Source organism: Aythya marila (genome assembly GCF_965140915.1).
Source record: "Aythya marila genome assembly, chromosome: 3".
Classification (NCBI taxonomy): domain Eukaryota; kingdom Metazoa; phylum Chordata; class Aves; order Anseriformes; family Anatidae; genus Aythya; species Aythya marila.
The window spans coordinates 61,628,813-61,648,240 of record NC_139044.1 but is presented as its reverse complement, the minus strand read 5'-3'; the positions used below and the strand labels follow the sequence as shown (position 1 = coordinate 61,648,240).

The following is a 19,428-nucleotide window of genomic DNA, read 5'->3' as shown; positions in this document are numbered from 1 at the left end:
GACCCCCCCCGGCCCCTCGGCCTCGCTACAGGGCCCGGGCCCCTCGGGGAGGCCGTGGGGAGGGGGTGGCAGGGACCCTACAGCTCGGCCCCTGCCGCCCCAACACCTGCCCTTCTTTTTGGCTTTTTTTTTTTTTTTTGGCGCTGACAGCTGCGTATAGGCTTATCCCAAACCCAGTCAGACCCCTCAGTAGGCTCAGTCCCGCCTGGAACATGCTTTATTTGGGATTTATCAGCGTTTTAGTTCCTCATCTAGTGTTACTGGTTTCCCTCAAGTTCTTAGTGTTTCTCCAAGCTCGGCTTTTATTAAATAACACTGTTATCTTCTTATCTCCCTTATCTCCCCTCCTTTTTTCCTGATCGCTGGCAAATGTATTGCTTTCTATCTAGTAATAATTATGATACTGTGAGTCGTCAACCTTTGACTGTGACAAAAATAGACTAACGAATCTTTATTCCCTTTCTTCTCAGCAAGTTCTTGATCTCCAGGAGTTGTCAGTTTTGTTTGTTTCTTAAGCCGTGGCTGCTCCAAAAATTTGGCATCTGTTAAGCCAGAATGTGGTCCAGCAGCATGGCATCTGCTGTGCAGTGACTGCCTGTGTCTTTGCTTATTCAGTAGCTGCGAGGTAACTTTCCTGTTCACCATAGTCGTACACAAAGAATTACTGCATACACACAGATAAAAAGTTCATTTCTTTGGCTGCTTTATCACAATACATTCTTATATTAGCTCACTTAATTTTTAGTGTGTTTTTTGTGTGTGTACAACTTAATCAAAAGTCATAATATGCCATCAGTCTTCTCTTCTGTTGCGGCACGTTCAAACGCATCTTACTGTTTTAGTGGTGCATAAGCAACAAGAATGAATTTTAAAATTGTCTGCCAGATGTTTTACATTCCAGTTTTAATCAGCATTTCAAACAAATCTGTAAGCATCTGTGCATGGCTTCCAATTAGACGGTATAATAGCCATGATGTTGCTCAGCAAGGTTTGTCTGGCTTCTGAGGACCTAATATTCATCAAGTGTTTGATCATTCCCCTCTTGTCTTATGACTGTGGCATCTATAATTTCTAGGTGATCTCTGTTACAAGAGCTAGTGAGGTCTGGAGCTCTTCTGCTGGCCGAGATGGGGTTCATGTAGGTTCCTTCTGAATGAAGCGAGTGGGTCTATGCCTCCCCCTGTTGTCCAGTTTACTTCTTTTAAGTGGTGGTGTTCTGCTGCCACCGATTTTATGGAACGTTTTCACGTCGTGCTGTATTGTGGCAGCAGCTCAGTCACTTGACAAAAAACCTTTCTCTGCGCTCTTAGAACTGAAGTTAGGGTTGCTTCAGCCTTTGCATCTCTGTCTTTGCAGGTGCCTGCCTTGTGTGGCCCCCAAAGCCAGGTCTCTTTTCTCTCTGCCATAGAGAGTGTGAGCAAGATATTGAGGAAGAGACATGAGAAGCGTATCGGCAATGTCTTGCAGCCACCTATTGGTTCCCATTAGTTACAGAACTGCCAGCTATTATTAAAAACATCTCTATTGCATGTGGAGATTACACCTCTGGTTCAGAAAGCTGCTCATCTATCCGCTTGTAATCTGCTGATAGGTTGTGGTTGTTTTATATTCTTTCCTAGGCATCTGTTATTGACCTGATTTGGTGATGAGATACAAAGTGTAGTGGATGCTTTGACCCACTGTAGTTGTTTTTGAGGCATAAGACTCTTACTTTTTTTTTTTTTTTTGCAGATTTTACTGACTATTTCATCTTACTGAAGTTCCCCTTGCTGAACCTTGGTCACTTTCCCTTGTGTTTAACCTTGCTAATCAATGTTCAGGCTAAATATAACCGTGGTCATAAATTATTCGTGGCTCCTGCCACATTCTGAATTAATAGCTTCATGTCACAAAAAATTAGGCTACGTTACGGGTAGCTTTTTCACTGGCATGCTCTAGATAAAACCTTTAAGAAAAGATGAAAAATGTGTCTAAACGTGAATGTGTATTTAGGAAATTTGAATTCTTAAATTATTCACTTTGATTTCTCTCAGAGTTATCCACTTGATGTCTACACAGTACGTCTGACATACTGACTTATGTTTAGATTTATTTAGGATTAAAAACAGGTAAAAAAAAAAATACTAATCTTCAATCTTTCACACAGGCAGCTCTGATTTGGAAAATGGTCTTTAATATCCGCTTTCCAAAACTATTTGCCAAATTTGAAATTAATCGTGGTAGTAGGTGGTAAGGTAAGTCAGGGTTCTGGTTATGATTTGAAGTGTGAGAATTCAATCAAGGAATTACAATTATTATTGTAATTTAGTGTAGTTACACTAATGATTTTGGGTGCTTTGATGTTCATGTAAGGTATCACCTTGCTACTGTCAGTTCATCTCGTTCAATATATAAAGAATTGCTTATTTAATTTTCAAACCCTTATGCATGAAGGCTGAAGAAGTGTTGTAGTAGTAACTGTTTTCAACTCTTCTTTAGCGTGATCTGAATGTCAGATCTGTAGCAGAAACTGTAGCTATTGCCTTATAGTTCCCATATTACTGGGAAAGTTTAGAATTTTTTCCTTGCGTTACAGCTTAGATTTTCTGCAGCTTAATGACACTGAGAGGGGCTTATCTGTGTGCTAGGAAGGAGGATTTTCAAGCTTCTGTACAAAGATCAAAAAATACCAAATTTGCCTGTTAAGATACTTTGGTTTTCTGTCACTGGAAGAATATTGTATGAGATCGTATTGAAGATTGTTTCTACGTGTGTAGCAATAGCAATTTGGAAAAAAAAAATAGCAGTATCTTCAGAATTTACATTTCTGATTACTTCAAAGGCAGAATGTAAGTTGGTATTGCTGAGAACTGTGATTTTTTTTAAAAACAAAACCAAAAAACCCCACAGCCCAAAGCCCTTACTTCCGCAGAGTGGGATGTGCTGCTAGTGGAGTGGAAAGGCAGGGGGAAGTAGGGCAATGGGAGGGATTTTTCTGATAGCCAAATGAGTTGAAGAGGCTGGGAATTTATTACCATCTAATGCGTATGTTGACTGTGTGAATAACTTTTCCTGAAGCTCCGCAGGTTGGAGTGGTCTCAGACAAGCATGACAGTGAATTGCTCGTGTTGCTGGTCACCGTCAGAAATGAGCTAGCAAGTTGTGTGGAGTGCCGCAGTTTCCTTTCCGTAACTGCCCATCTCCTCATTTTTAATGACTCTTTCCTAAAAAGCTAGATGCTTATGTGCAAATGGATGAGATGTTCCTATAGAATTTAAGGCTACAGAGATCCCTGTGGATATGTTGCATAAAGGAAAAGCTCTCAGCAGACACCTGCACGTTCGTTCAGTGAGAATGGGATGCTTTTCTTCCATTTTTACAAAGATAGCAAGCTTCCTTCTCACTGATCTTTGTAAAAATGGAAGAAAAACATCTCTTTCTAGCTGAATGCAATGGGTGGATTAGTGTCTTTTCATTCCTTGTGGTTTCACTTTGCTGGAAGTGGTATTTCCACAAGCTCAGGATCTAGCGGTGCTTTCTTTCCTAGAAAGATGTGTGTCTGGGGCTCTTCCTGCAGTAAAAAGCCTTTGCTGCTCTTCTGTGCGATACAATTACATGCTTGCATTTGCTCTGTTGTTAGAAAGGCTGCATTTTTGAAACAATTATATTTAAAAAAAAAAAAAAAAAAAAAAAAAAAGGAGAGAAGGGATGACAATTCTGGGGCAATCATTTGTTTTGCACTTCCCATGTGCAGAAAACGCTGAGGTTCCCCCAGCTTTGCTTCCTGCCTGTGTCACTCCCCTGGCTGCAGCCAGGCAGCTACGCCAGGCCCCTTTCTTTCCATGAATTTAAGTCCTTTTTCTGCAGCTTGCCACTGCCTGGGGTCCTGGGTGCTGCAGCAGGAGGTAGGTGTGCTGCTGCCTTGGGCTCCCCTACTAAACTGGCATTTAACATTTGTTTTTCATATTTTTAACTCTGCTGAGTTTAAATTTTGTCTGTTCTCTTGCGTGCTCTAGCTCTGCAGCCTATATCACACTTAAAAACTAGCTAAAAAATTTAAAATACCACTTTTTGATGACCTGACCTGTTCCTTCTAAACTTATTTGCACACTGAGACATTTCGTGGCTAAGAAGAATTCCAGTTGAGCTGTTGCCGATACTTTTCCTGCAGTTGTTTTTCATTGTAGATGAACCTCTCAAACTGCTTTGAAATCACAAAGTTTTAAGTGATCTTATACACGAGTATACATTAAAAGCTGCAAAATTTGCTTGTGTTTCATAGGGAAGTTTTTACCTTTGAAGACAATGTTAGGACCAAGATACGATGATCAGGTCGCCGAAGAAAATCGGTTTCACCCAAGCATGCTGTCCAACTACTTAAAGAGCCTGAAGGTAAAGTGAAATTTCCTATTAATTGAAATGTTACTGTTGTTATTCATACTTACTCAGACGTTGCTTTTCAGGTTTAAGAAAAATGTTGTTGATGGCTTCCTTTGGGACATGTGTACAGAAAAAATATTTTTTTAAATATTAAAAAAAAAATAATTTTCAGTTTATCTCCGCAACTCCTCAGTTTCTCAAATACTATTTTATTATAAGCAAGAACTGTACAAAATTCTCCAGCTCATTTGCTGTGTTACCAGCAAGAACCTCACTCTTTTCTGTTATTACTGTCACACCTTGGTTAGATGTCATTGTCAGAATTTAGATAATTTGTAGTTTTACAGATGACTCTTGTGTATGGATATGTTAAACTGCAATTTTGCTTATATGAGTGAAAACATTTGAAAGTGAAAGGCAAATTTCATGGAACTTTTGTTCATTGTCTCTCTGCAGCCCATTTCTGTCTGCCTACATCAACGGGGGTGTTGTTCTGCATGACTGCAAAGCTTTGGTGGGGAACAGGACTTTTACAGCCTTTCATGTAATGTTGAGGTCTGTCAGTGCTGTGCATAGCTGGGTGCATCTGGAGATGGGCTTTTAAAACTCTCAGGCAAAGAAAGGCACGCGACCTTATTCTTCTAATCCCTTTGTTAAACTCTTGCATAGAAGGTGGACACCACTTGCTTTGATTGTGTGGTTTATAAAGCTAATCATGGTGGTTACAATTTTCATTTATTTTTTCGGTTGATCTACGATTAATTCTGAATTTGTTTAGCAACCGGAGCTTAAGCATCAAAAATCAGATGGCTTAAACACAGGAAATCCCATGTTGTGAATCTTATTTGGGTTTAGGCATAGGGTGGATGGTGAGGTACTCAGTGTAGCAGTGATAGAAGTACCAGTGGGCAAATGCGAAGCACGTGTGGCTGAACTGGTAGGACTTTTCTTGTTTGAATGCTTGGATCTTTGTGTCTAAATTCCATTTGGGTTTCTCTTTTTTGTAATATACTTTTTTTTTTTTTTTTCTTCTGATCAGCTTTAACAGTCATCCCTGGAAGTTTTCCAAAAGCATTTGTGGTTTAAAGTAACTCAAAATTCTGCATGTGTTTTCAAAGTTATAGAGAACTTCCCAGACTTGCTCAGAATTTCCGAGTATTTGTTTGCTAGTGATTTGTTGCCCAAAAAATAAACCATGATGAGCCTTCAAAGTCTTTCCATGAGGCATATCACTCAGTTGTTTTGCAATGCTACAAATTTATGAAGTCTTTGTGAGGTTAAATGGTTAGTCTGATAGTGCAGGTATCAGCTTGTGGTTCTCGGCTAACGTGTTGCTCATTTCGTTTAGTAAGCAGAATGTATAGTTTCTCTCCATAATTTCATAAAATCTATTTAACAATTTTTGATTTGCCAAGATAGGCAATGTGTTAGCAGAGAGCTGTATTTCCAGAACAGCAATTTACCAACAGTCTGGCAACGTGAGATGAGTGTGCAATCAAGGAGACCTAGAAAAGTCGATTTTCCCAAGTGAAAAGTAACTCACTGGGCATGGTTGTCATCACTTTATTTCACTCTGTTAAATGCTCATACTTTGCCAAATGAATCACTTCTGAAACCCTGGTGTTACTTAGGTCCGTGCAATTTATCTGCCAAATTAGCAATTTCAGCAGAAATTTTGACATCTGGATTTTGGTGATGGTGAGGTATTGCTGTTAGCACAGATACTTGAAGGTAGGGGTTCAGCATGTAAGACAACATCTGTCTGAGAGGAACTAAGGTGGAACGTTGCCTAAAAAGCTTCCTGTGCAGTTGCTGAAAGTCTGAACGTTAGACACAGATTTGGTAAGGGATGGCTACTCCTTTTTTCTTGCAATTGCTAATACTGACACAGTATCTTAATGAACTTATTAAAAAATACCAGAGGAGCAATTGGTGACAATGTGAATAATTTCTTTTTCTTTTTAAGTAGGTGAGTTAGAGCATAAGTTAAAGCATAACATTTATGCTTTATAAAAGTTCATTTTCTGTCACTAAGAGCTATGGCATTAGTTAACTCAAAAGAATTCCTGTTTGGAAAACTAATTATCAGTTTTCAGCCACAGTATTGGTTTAACAGATAAATTCAGGCACTGATTTAAACTACTTTCCTAAAATAAAAAATAAAAAAAGGAAAAAAGTCCAGGGAGTGGAGAGAATTCACTGCATTGTAGTATTGCTCTCAGCCTCCTGGGGAGGATGTTTTCAAGTTCCAGCGTCTAATGAGAAACTTCTGGGGTCATGCAAGGGGAACATAGCTAAGCCTGTTTATGTGCTGAGCAGCAGAAGAGCACATGCATAAGGCATTAGTAGCTTGAGATAGCTGGAATGTGAGAAAGTGAGAGGGAGAAGGCTTTTGTAACAGTAGGAGGACGTGGAGAGACTGGCCAGAATAAATATGAAGACTGTGAGGCTATTGTATGTAAAAGGTGATGTTTTCAAGCTACAGGTGAGCTTTTTCTTCTATTCACTCACCTTTTACAATTACAAGCAAGAAAAAAATCCAGTTAAATTGTGTTGCGATGCAGTAAGATTTTATTGTTGCAACAGTCCGTGTGAGAAATATATACGTGCTTTAATGAGAAGTTGCTCAACAATTCTAATGTTATTCTTTCTTCCAAAGCTGTGTCATTTAATGATGGACTGAAGGATGATTCATACCCAACGCTGGATGGAAAAATAGTTTGTTTTTTTTCCAGTGGGTAACTGTCTATTTTACTTGGGTAGTCCTTCAAAAATCAGCTCCTGTTAAGAACTTTCTAGGAGCAAACCTATGCTGTGATGCCAGGGCGTGGGAGCAGAGCACAGGACCTGCATGATGGACGTCCATGTACTCGAATCTTTGCAGTAGGTGAGATCAGGCCAAGTGCAAGCACAGTGTAACTCCCGTTCAGTGACTGCAGTGCTTCAATTCCTGTAGGAGCAGTGTGTCTTCAGATGGATTTTGGAGTCTCATAATTGTATACTTTGATTTCAGGCCTTATGCTCTCCATTCCACTTCATAGTTTTGACTAAGTTGTACCAGATGCCTGTGTGGTTTACAGCTCCATAAAAAACGTGAGGAATGCAGTCACTACACAGGATCTTCACTTACAAATAATTTGTAATAATTATAAGGGAATAGTTGGCCAGGAGTCCTGTAGTTCTGATTTTTTTCCTTAACAGACGCTTTCCTTTGTATCATCCTCCTCTTCCAATTAAATGCAACATCCCCAAAACTAAAACCAAACATTTAATACAACATTACATGCAACTTAGGGACAATTTGGGTCTGAAGAACATTGTAGCATTCCCCTGGGTTCTGTAGGTCAGTCAGGAGGCAGAAGTCTGTACATGAATACGTTTAAAAGAGTAATTTCTAAAAGTTGAAGGAAAAACTTGAGTATCCTTTGAGCTTAAATACTTTGATATGAAATTAATTTTTGAACTTCCTTGTATCTCAATGACAGGTCTTCATTGTGGGAGGAGTTTGGGGAAGGTTGGAAGCTTCTGGTGGGAGCATTTGAAACCACTGGTGTTTGAGAACAGAGGGATTGGGAATTGGCTTTGAGTTTTCAGTAGTAATGTGGAACTGTGTCTTTTGGAGGGGAAGATGTTAAACTATATTTCACAAATTACTAGCACTTTTTCTTGCAGCTCTCTGTTAACAACTTGCAATATTAAGCAGCGTTACCTTTAATTTGTCTTTGTGATCTTATTAATCAGCTCATTTTCCTAACAACTCTTTTTCCCTATACGCATACTACCAGATGATACACCATTTTATAGACATTTAAGTGTCTTTTTTTCGTACTATGCTGGAACTGAATGCAAGTCCTTCACTTTAAGATTCAGTGAAAATACAATTTTAATCTTATTTTGAAAATAATTTTTTCCCTTTAGCTGAGGATATCTTGGAAGCATTATACCTAACCCCATATTTTAGATAAAAGAATAGTTTGTCAAGCTTAGCTATGCAGTTGGGCAGGAAGATATTTAGGGGCCGTTTATGTGGCTTCATAGTGCTCTGGGGAAAACACAGCTGATTTTTTTTTTTACCAGCTTTTTTGTCAACTTTAGCCAGGCTCCAGATAGGACAGAGCACAAAAGACAATTGCTGTACTTTCCCTGGGGCACTGTGGGGATTCCCTAGCAGAGCCATTGCTTGTGTAGAACAGTAGAGAAGTACCTGAATAGTTTTCATCTAAGGATCTCATTTTAGATGGACTTCTCACCCTTTTATGTTTTGCTTTTCTTTCCTAGCCTGTTGTCCTGTATGTTCACTTGGAAGTACTGGCATGAGAATGCACCATTGTACTCCAAACAATTTGTTTTTAACTGCTTTATCTCAGTGTTGTAGTGTTATGGGCCTAGGGCATAGCACCTGGAAATCTTGCATGGTCTTACTTGTCAATTAAGTAATCTCTGAGATGATTGCTGAATGCTGTTGAAAGTGGAGGGGGAGGAAAGTAATCATTAAGCTAATTGCCTTTTGTATACTTCCTACAAAATTAATCACTGGTTAATACACTGTCAGTCCATATGGTTAGCAGGTCAATTGATGCTAAATACTTGAGATTTCAGATGATAAAACATTGGTTTCAGGTGGACTGCTACTGAAGTAGCTCGTATTTCTGCAAAAGAGTCTCAGTAAACCATTCTGAATAAAATATGCAAGTTGAATTAGACAAAAAAGAAGGAATTTCGAACTGATGTAGGTATTAGAGTACATATATTTAGTGCTTCTGACATAACACTATGACACTTTTAAATATAAAAATATGAAAATACACCGTAAGAACCACACGTGACTACCTCTGTAGAGAACTGGAAATTTGCCTTAGGGGGTCTATTGATTTACATACTCGGGTGAATCTGCTGTGTCTGAACTGTATTCCAGTTAAAATTGGAATTCATCTTCTCTGAATTGTCAGGAAGCAGTGTTTTAAGTTGGAATTTCTCTAGCTGCAGTTCTAAATTATTAGCAGTCTGCTCACCTTCAGGTAAATAAAACCTGATCAGAGCCCTGTTCATGAATGTGAGTTGGAGTTTTAAACGTATTGAAGACATGGTGTTCTTTTATGTTTCTGCACGTGTAACATGCTTCAGTGGTAATGTGTTTTTTTAGTGCACTATTGACGTCTCTCTTTAAAAAGACAAGACTATAGAACGAGGATTTTGCTGAAAGACTCTTTGTAAATGGCTTCTAAATAGACATCCGACCTCATGGTGAGGATCCTACCTGAAAGCACGACATTTTGCTTTTTGACCAAAAGCAATTACTTGTACCTATAAAGTAGGAAACCAGGAATGCTTTCAGGTGTGCCAGTAAGCTGTTTTTGTGCAGTAACAGGGGGAGATTGATGCTTGGCAGAAGTCACACGTGGACCAACGATGAAATTCCATAGAATGGAGAAGGCCAGCATTGAGTCAGCAGATGGCCATGCAACTTTTTTTCCCCCTGTTCTGTTTCTCTGTGATTTCCTATGTTCATGACCTAAAGGCAAACGTTTCCCCAGAACATGGAATAAAATGTTTTCCACCGTTGTGTTAAGAAGTCTTAGGAAATATGAAGAGTTTAGTTTCCTGTGTTAGCTTCAGTGAGGACTCAGTAGGATGCTGATGAACAGTGTGTAGGATGCCACCAGCTGGAATTTCTGCTCTCCATCTTAGTTTTTTAAACACAGTAACTTCTGTAAGGCTGCTGTTAAAGAGCTATTTTACAGCTGTAAAATCAAACACTAACAAGGGGACACGTTAGAGTAGAGTGGACAAAGCAACCTTAATTCAGGTATGTCCCAAAGTCTGTATGGTTAAAACTACAACCTTACTTAACCAGCAGCAAGCATCTCTGAAGATTTCAAACTTTTTAACATCTCAGCTTTGAATAAAGTATTTCTAGGAACTTAAGGAATTTTTGTTTTAAACTTGAAACAGTGTTTTCCATTGTAGCAGATGGGTAAATTAAGGTAAGTTTTTTTCTAAGAGGGTACTTTTATGTAAGTCTCAGGAGGTAATTTTTTTATGGTACTCCCACTGTTTAAAGTTTTATGTAAAGTGTAAGAGCGCCTGATTTAGATTTGTCTTCTAACATGTTTAAATACTTCTTTTGCATGTACTTTTTTGCTGTTAACAGATTATTCTTATTTGGGGATTTTGGGGGGAGACAAAATGAGGTTTTTGAATTGATGACCAGTGCTGATTCAGACGCAAGATTTCACAAAATAAAAAATGACTATGATGCTGATAGAATGAAGTTGATATTTATATATATATATATGTGGAACATGGTATTTGAGAAATTTGAATCTTGTAGCAGTAGCCTGCTACTGTTTTTAATTTGGATGTTATTAACCAATTAATATTTATTCATTAATATTTGGACCAAATATATGCAATAACTTTATTTTTATTTTTTAGGTTAAAATGGGTTTGCTGGTGGACTTGACCAACACTACTAGATTCTACGATAGGAATGATATAGAGAAAGAGGGAATTAAGTACATAAAGCTCCAGTGTAAAGGGTAAGTTGTCTTCGCTCTTTTAATATTGAGTTTTTAACTTCAAAGATCACACTGAAGTAATTACTCTTCCCCTCCTTAATCCCGACTCCCTTCCTTTCTCCAAAACTTTGTCCTAACCGATGTGTTCCCATATTTATCAGGCATGGTGAGTGTCCTACACCTGAGAATACAGAAACATTTATCCGTGTATGTGAACACTTCAGTGATAAGAATCCCTCAGAGCTTATAGGTATGTCTTCTTTTATCTGCTTTCATTATTTTTTTTCTGTTAATTTATATAAGCTGAAGAATTCTGCCGTACAGTGTTTGTGCATATATAAATATGTTTTTTTTTAAACTCCAGAGTAAACTGCTGCTTTTTACAGAAACCAGTATGTTTCTGCATAAGTCATTTTGAATCCAGTTATTGACTTTGTGCAGAAAATACACAGGCTTAAGAACTGTCTACAAACACAAAATACCTGCAGTGTGTTTTTGAAACTCCTGCTGATACAGATGAAGGTTATGCATTGCCTGATTGTTGTTCTAGCATTCAATGGCCTGGCTTCCTTGAAGTCATATTTAGTAACTGAATTATCAGATATTCTGTAACAAATTTCACAAAACAGCTGATTATTTGCCAGAAATTGATAGTAAACATTAGGCTAAGCGTTTCTGTAGCATAGTGTCTCATGGTAATTATTGAAATGTCATGAGGCTGACTTTTGTCAGAGCAGAATAAGTTCTCAAGTGAATTTTAGTTCTAGTAAGAGCACTTTATTCTGATTTTTGGTAAGCACATTAATATTCAACTCTATCTGCTGATGTGCAGAAATGACTCCACAACCGTAGGGTTGTAAAGCAGGTATACTTTATTGTGGTGCACCAGGTGCACTGGGAGTAGCTTCCCTCAAAAAAGTGTGTGCCTTCCTGGTCATTTCTCAGATTTATACATGAATACTGTTACATATTACATGAGCTCTATTACATATTCATTCATTTCTCCCCAAAAGGCGGACCTCTTCCTAGTCCTTGTTTCCATACTCCCCTCCCTTAGCTCCTCCCAGTTGCGCCCATGCCTGGTGCTCACGGGCTGGGGTCTATCAGGATGAAGGCAACAAGGAAGAGGAGGCTAAACTTTTTACCTTTCTGGTCTTTGACCTTCTCTTGGACAGTATTTAGGAGTTTTTTGCTTATCTTTGCCTTGTTTCCTGCCAAAGAGTTGTTCATCCTTCCCTAATGAGTTGTTCATCCTTCCCTTATATATTGGCCTTGAGTGATGTCTTCCTTTTTACATTTGCTTCTCATAAGGTTCTCGTCTACATTCTTCAATAATTAGCATATTTTACCATATATGTAGATACATATTAATTCAGATAAGTTTTAGCATCTTCCCCGTCTCACTGCAAGCTATCAGAGACAAGAAATGACTGTGCAGCTTAGTTTCCACATTCAGAAGGGGTTTTGTCCTTGGGCAAAAGATGATAGTTCTGCAACCTGACTGAAAAAGAGTGTCTGTATGACTTGGAAGCACATAGAACAGTTGTTTGTGTAGGTGTCATTGATGAGAGCTTGGTAAACTAAGCTAGTATGCTCACACAGTTCAGGATTCACACAGTCTTGGAACAGTGGAGGTTGGAGGGGACCTCTGGAAACCACCCAGCTTATCACCCCCCCCTCAGAGCAGGGTCAGCTGAAGCAGGTCGCTTAGGACCGTGTTCCTCTAGGTGTTGACAGTCCACAAGGTTGGGGACTTCGCAACACCTTCTGGCAACCTTTTTTCCAGTGTTTGATCACCCTTAAAATAAAAAAGGCTTTGTTTCTTTTTGTCCTTGCGTTTGAACAAAGTTTTTTTTGTATTTCAATCCGTGCCCATTGCTTCTTGACCCATCACTGGATACCACCGAGAATCTTACTTTTATTAATGCTGTGACATTTAATTGAAGCACATTATTAAGTCCTTCACATAATTTCCTTTCAGATACTTTATTATTTCTGTATTCCTCATGGAATGAAGTTTTAATTTGAAACCTCTGTTTTCTTCCCTGAACTGTAGCACAAGTATGTGATATGAAAAACTGCTAAATGAGACAGCGAGTGGGATCAGCTATTGGCAGTACTGCAGAAAATGAAATACTGTTACGGGTCAGCAATTTATGTGGAATATGGATACCATTGTAACATGCACAAAATAGCAGACCCGTTTAACTGCTATTTAAACTTTTAAAATGCCGCTTTCAGTGTTGAGTCATTAACTTTTGGACTTACGTGAATTTTGGAATGTTCTTACACTATTTAGAATATTTTTTTTTCTTGACTCTTAATTTACTTTTTTTTCCCATAGAAATGAATCAATGTCTTGAATAAGCTCTTGACCTGTAGTTTAGGCTTTTATAGCAAAAGTGAAATGTTGGGATATTCCATTTCCCTTCCGTTAGTTACAGAAAGGTTATTTCTGGTTCTGGAAGAAAAAGCATCCAAGGGATTGGTGTGGAGGATGTTTTTATCAGGAGGGAAAGCAGTCTGCAGGAGTGATAGTACGACACCCTGTGTGACCATTCCTTTCCAAACCATTGGTCTCATTGCTGAAAAGCTTCTTATCTTTGGCATGTGTATAAAATTATTGACTTAACCTTTTTGGTAGCAGCAACAGCTGCAGGGCTTATTGATAGCAATTGTGTGCCATTTCAGTGCTGGTGTTAAGATTAGACACGAAAAGAGCCTGAAATGTGAATGATAAGTGATCAACGTTTTCTATTCAGCTAGTACTCTATAGGATGGAAGCTTTATTTTTGCAACTTGAAGGACTGCAACATGCCTGCCAACTTCAAGGGAACAAAACAGCAAGATTTTGCTTAAGCAGGAAACAAAGGAGAAGTGATTGCTGGGAACAAATTCTATGAGGAAGCTAAAATTAATTTCCTTTGATGCAAGTTACAGTTTTTGTTGTTATTAATGGTTCGAATGTGCGAATCCAAGAAATTCCTGGTATTTCTTGCCTTGCTTTATTAAGAAGGGAAGCTCAAATTGTTGCTGACTTACTCTGCTAACTATGGTAGAGAAAAAAGTAAATCAACAAAAGGCTGCTTTATAGTCAGAGCTGTGAAATGTGTTAATATTAAGAATAATTGCATTTGGTGTGAGTGGAAACTTTGATGCTGTGGTGTTTGTCATTTAAAAAAAAAAAAAGCACTGTGAGGAAGAGTCAACACTTTGCATGAATCCTTCACCACATTTTAGCCCTACAAGTTTCAGACTTGGTTTGTGTATCACTAGATGGTGCTGTTGCCTTGAAATGGACGGGAAAAAAAGAGGAGTTCCAATGTTTGACTTTTCCCCTCCTTTCACTGGGGAATGAATTCAGTAAAAGAGAGGGGGAAAATTGTTTTTTCTTAAATTGAAAAGATTAGTAGTTGATGGCAATTACATTGTTGTATAATTTTATTTCTGTAGTGTTTGTTTTTCTCTGAAATCGGTATGTCTGGTCTTAGCGTGGTAATTATGAATTTGACATGGAGTTGTAGTCTATTGACGCTGCTTTCAAGTTTGAAGTAGGGTAATCTGGGTATGATTTTTATGCCTGATGGTGTGAAATAAATGTAATGCTTGTTGAATCCATTAAAGCACAGTTATCGAATTTGACTGCAATGTATTCTGATAAGTGTTTGATCATTCATTAAAAAAAACAAACAAACAACAGAGAACAATTTTGAATCTAGTCTGTATTAGCCACATTTGAGTTGCATTAAGTTAGTGTTTTTGAGTTGGTGCAGTCTGAAGTATCCTACATGTATATTCTTGTTGCTAATAATTTGCAGGAAGAATGTAATAAATATTTTTTTTCAGGCTTGTATGCATTAAGCCATCTGGGATGCCTTGATAGGAAGGAAGATAACTCATTTGTGTTATTGATGAAGATCCAAAGAACACTTGTGAAACTAAAACGTTTGTTAAAACTACTTTAAAATGATTATTCTCTTCTCTTGCTTCGTCTAGGTGTCCATTGCACGCATGGTTTCAATAGAACTGGATTTCTGATCTGTGCCTTTTTGGTTGAAAAGATGGACTGGAGGTAACTGAATTTTAATTCCTGTGAATTTGTAGACTAATAGCATCTTCAGTATGTTTTACTTATCATCTTGACAGCATAGCTTTGACAGCATAGCTGTCAAGACGATAAACAGCTACTCACTGTTTATTTTAAAACTTCCTACTAATTTTGAGCAAACAATGCTAACAGTATTCCTAAGGTAGCTTAGGCTCAGCCAGTCAAAATTTTCAGGTCTGGTAGGTCAAAGTTAGCTCTGCCTGCTGTGTGTGGGCTTTTGGAAGTGTATGGATTGTGCTGTCTCTGTCCCCCATGACATACCCCGTGCTTTGAGTAATAATGTAGAGTTCAGAGAATGCTCAGAGTTTTTTTTTTTTTTTCTTCTGCTTTCTCACAAAGGTTTTTGTTTAACTCTTCTAGTTTCTTGAGTTCTGAAAAGGAGACATTAGCTAGAGCAACAGTGGAGAGACATCGACACTTCTGGGTTGGTGATGGGGAAACACAGTCCTTGTTTCCAGTCACTGTTTGACTAAAGTCTGTGGCATGTTTCTACAGAGGCACCTGTACTTTAAAAGTTTCGTGCCCTCATAAATAGTAATGAACTTGCTAAATAATGCTGACTTTAAAAAATACTGCCTGTACCATGCTGATGAGCCTGAGTTTGCACCTTTGGTAGTATTCGTGAAACACTGTCTCTGAGCTGACTGGGTCATGTGCAAGGTGTGTTCCTTAATGAGTCCTTTCAGCAGTTGGATGGTATTTCTGGTACGGTCCTTTAAGGGAAGAAAATTATACTCCAGTTGCTGCCTGTTCTTGTGACTGGACATAGAGTTCACTTGGTGATTACCGTGTATTTGCAAGCTGTTTGCAAAGAACTGGGTCATTGCTTTCTGTTAGTAAACTTGGAATAAAGGCACTGGAGTAATGGAGACAGAACACTGTTAACAGTGGGTGGCTGATTCTTGGCAGAATCTTAGCTGAGTACAGGAATTAGACACAGATACTGAGATTTTTATAGCATGATTATAGTTATTCCTATGAAATAGCAAATCTGTATGCTTTTAATGTAACAACTTAAAAGCAGCATGCAGTAATCAGACTCAGTATTGTGCATTTCCTCTTTGGAGAAAACGACCGCAAGTCTATTTGCAAGTCCTTTTATGCAGCCTCTTTTTTATTTTCAAACCTGTGTGGGAAAAGCCTTAAAACTTAGCAGCCATATCTTCTTTGTTTTGTTTTTGTTTTGTTCAAATAACTAATTATATCAAGTTTGTTCCTCTCTGTAATACTGTTTTAACAGAGCACTCAAATTCCACTTGATAGGTAAAAATGTCCACAGCAGAAGAATTTCTGCAAGGTGGTAGTTAATGCTAAGCATTGTATCAAGGTAAATCCAATTTGCTGTATCATTCGTTAAAATAAGGCACTGTTATTTGCTGTGGAGGAAATAAGGTTTTCCTGATGGAAAAATCCATCCATATTCATTCCTTAAGCGTATGATACGAGAGTACAGCTGATGCATTGTGAATGCGGAGAGGTATTTTAAAATACAGAGTTAGTTTAAAGAAAGGTCATCCAGACTGAAAGCCCTCTAGCTAGTCATCAGAAACCTTACTAGATTTTCTTTCTTTACACCTCGTTTTCCTGGAAGACGGCTATATTTCTAGAACTTGCACAGTATGTTTTCTTTCTGCTAGCTTTCTGAGCTTAAAATCTCTCCTGCTTCTTTTGGCTTTCATTATTATCTATTCCATAATAGCGCAGAGTTCTTCTAATTTAACAGGAGACAAATCTGAGTGTGTTTCAGGCCCCATCTCTTTTTGGTTTGTTTTAGCTTTTTGGTAGTATTAATTACAGAAGATATAATTTGATTTAAGAAAGATACAGAAGTAAAAACTGTCTCGTGAGGAAGAAATCAGGAATTCTATGAAACAGAATGAAGAACATCTTTCTAAGTAACTCAGATATTAAACTGTCATTTCTGAGATCCCCTGACCATCTGATAGCCTTACTCCTGAAAGTGTTTTCTATTTTTACTGAAGATCAGGAGAGGGAACCAAACTTATCTGGTTCTTAGGAAGTATATCTCTCTCTTTTGGGACACTTATCTCAAAGTTCTCAGGCATTGTCTTGTACTGGATGGATCAGACAAAAAATGATTTTTGTATTTAGCTTTTTTTTTTTTATTTTATCTGTATGGTTTCCTTGTTCCAGGGGTAGACTATTTTATTATCTGAAAAAATATTCACGGCAAATCATATGCGCTTTTGTTTCCAGCTTCAGGATTCGTGCTTGTCAAGAAGCCTAATGGGGATTTACCTTTTAGTGATCTCTCTTATATTTTATAGATTCATTCAGGTTGGAAAAGACCTCTAAGATCATCTGGTCCACCCTTTAACCTAGCACTTCCAGGGACAGTGACTCAACCACTTCCATGGGCAGCCTGTTCCAACACTTCACAACCTGTTCCATGAAGAGATTTCTCCTAATATCCAACCTAAACCTCCCCTGGTGCAACTTAAAGCTATCTCCTCTTGTCTTATCACTTGGCACTTGGGAGAAAAGGCCGATCCCCACCCTGCTTATAGCCTCTTTTGAGGTAGTTGTAGAGCATGAAAAGGTCTCCCCTAAACCTCCTTTCCTCCAGGCCAAACAACTTTCTCAGCAGCTCCTCGTAAGAGTTGTTCTCTAGGCCCTTCACCAGCTTTGTTGCCTTTCTCAGGACACGCTCCAGCACCTCAATGTCCTTCTTGTAGTGAGGGGCCCAAAACCGCACACAGCACTCAAGGTGCGGCCTCACCAGAGCTGAGTACAGGGGGACGATCACCTCCCTGCCCCTGCTGGTCCTAAAGCTCTTTCTAATACAAGCCAGGATGCTGTTGGCCTTCTCTACCACCTGGGCACACTGCTGGCTCACATTCAGCCAGCTATCAACCAACACCCCCAGGTCTCTTTCTGCCAGGCAGCTTTCCAGCCGCTCTTCCCTCAGCCTGTAGTGCTGCATGGGGTTGTTGTGCCACAAGTGCAGGGCCCAGCATTTAGCCTTGCTGAACCTCACACAGCTGGCCTTGGCCCATCGGTCCTGCCTATCCAGATCCCTCTGCAGAGCCCTCCTACCCTTAAGCAGATCAACACTCACGCCCAACTTGGTGTCTTGTGCTCATTGACATAAATTTTGGAGTGTTCTCCAGTTGGCTAGTAAAGGTGCTTGGCTGTTAGTTTGGTTTCAAACTATTTTTTTATGATTCTGTCTACGGTTTATTACTGCAGTTAAGTTTGAGAGTTAGAAGTCCTTCCCTGTTTAGCTAAATTCTATTTTCTTAATTATATTTTTTTGAGAGAAGCTGCCTGTAAGAGAAATTGCTACAAAAGATTTGGATGCATTTTGTCAGTGTGATGGCAAAGCCTCTAGGGAAGGTAATTCTTAGGAGGAAGTGTGTAGCCGTATTTGAATTTTATGACTTAAATTTCTGTTCATCAAGACTTCTTTTCCTCTTCACTCAGTCCTTAAGTATTTAGCTACATGTCATCCATTCCTTCTCTACAGCAATAATAGAAGTTGTAGTTACAACAAAAGTTTTGCCTAGGTGACCAGCAGTCTGCTCTTAGCTGCAGTTAGGAGATGAAGCAGACCAAGATATAAACACAGGATCTACATGATCAACGCAAAATCTTCTACAAGAGCAATACAGTTGCTGGGCTGATCTAAGTATGGTGGTTTGAATATCATGAATGTTTTTGTAATTAACATTTGGGGATTTTTTTTCTGAATTTGCAGTACCAATACATTTTAAATAAGTTTTAGTCATGCTATGCCCTAACTAATAAATAAGACATACAGAGTAATTTTCCCATTTTTATTTGACAGTATTGAGGCAGCTGTGGCTACTTTTGCTCAGGCTAGACCACCAGGTATTTATAAAGGGGATTATTTGAAGGAATTATTCCGTCGTTATGGAGATGAAGATGATGCACCATCACCACCTGAGCTCCCAGAATGGTGCTTTGAGGAAGATGAAGAGGAGGACGATGACAGTGGTAGAACAGGAAGCCAAGAATCAGAACCTGGATCATCAAGCTCTTCGTTTGGCAAAAGGAGAAAAGAACGCCTAAAACTGGTATTTTTGATTAAAAACTTTAATATTCTAATTGCTAAGATTACTTTCATAAACGCTTAGTCATATGTTCCTACATTGTATGTGATAGAAAAGTGCTAGTGGTCATTCAAGTCAGGAACAGGTAGTACTGCCTCTAGCCAGGAAAAACAGGTAGACGTATTGCAAACTTTGTTTCCTGCCTGAACACTGAACTTCAACATTTAACTCCTCACCTATTTCAGTTGTAATAATGATTTAAAATTATTCTAATACAACATTTTTTTAAGCTTGAGTTGAGATAGTAGAGCTTTTCTCAATTGTTCAGTCTGTCTTTAGAGGTGAAATGTTATGGGATGTGTATATAAAACAGTTTTTATTTATTTTTTGCAGCCACGTGTGGATAAAA

The 19,428-nt window shown here is 38.6% G+C and overlaps 1 protein-coding gene across 2 annotated transcripts in view; it reads left to right on the top strand.

Annotated features, from left to right (window-relative positions):
- The window catches only part of RNGTT (RNA guanylyltransferase and 5'-phosphatase), a 180,506-nt gene that overhangs the window by 163 nt on the left and 160,915 nt on the right, over positions 1-19,428 (top strand). For both annotated transcript variants that reach the window (XM_082756487.1, XM_082756486.1), the window contains exons 2-6: positions 4,262-4,371; positions 10,795-10,898; positions 11,039-11,127; positions 14,874-14,949; positions 18,794-19,043. In XM_082756487.1, coding sequence (XP_082612613.1) covers positions 4,262-4,371; positions 10,795-10,898; positions 11,039-11,127; positions 14,874-14,949; positions 18,794-19,043 — 629 coding nt within the window. The remainder of the gene's footprint in view (positions 1-4,261; positions 4,372-10,794; positions 10,899-11,038; positions 11,128-14,873; positions 14,950-18,793; positions 19,044-19,428) is intronic.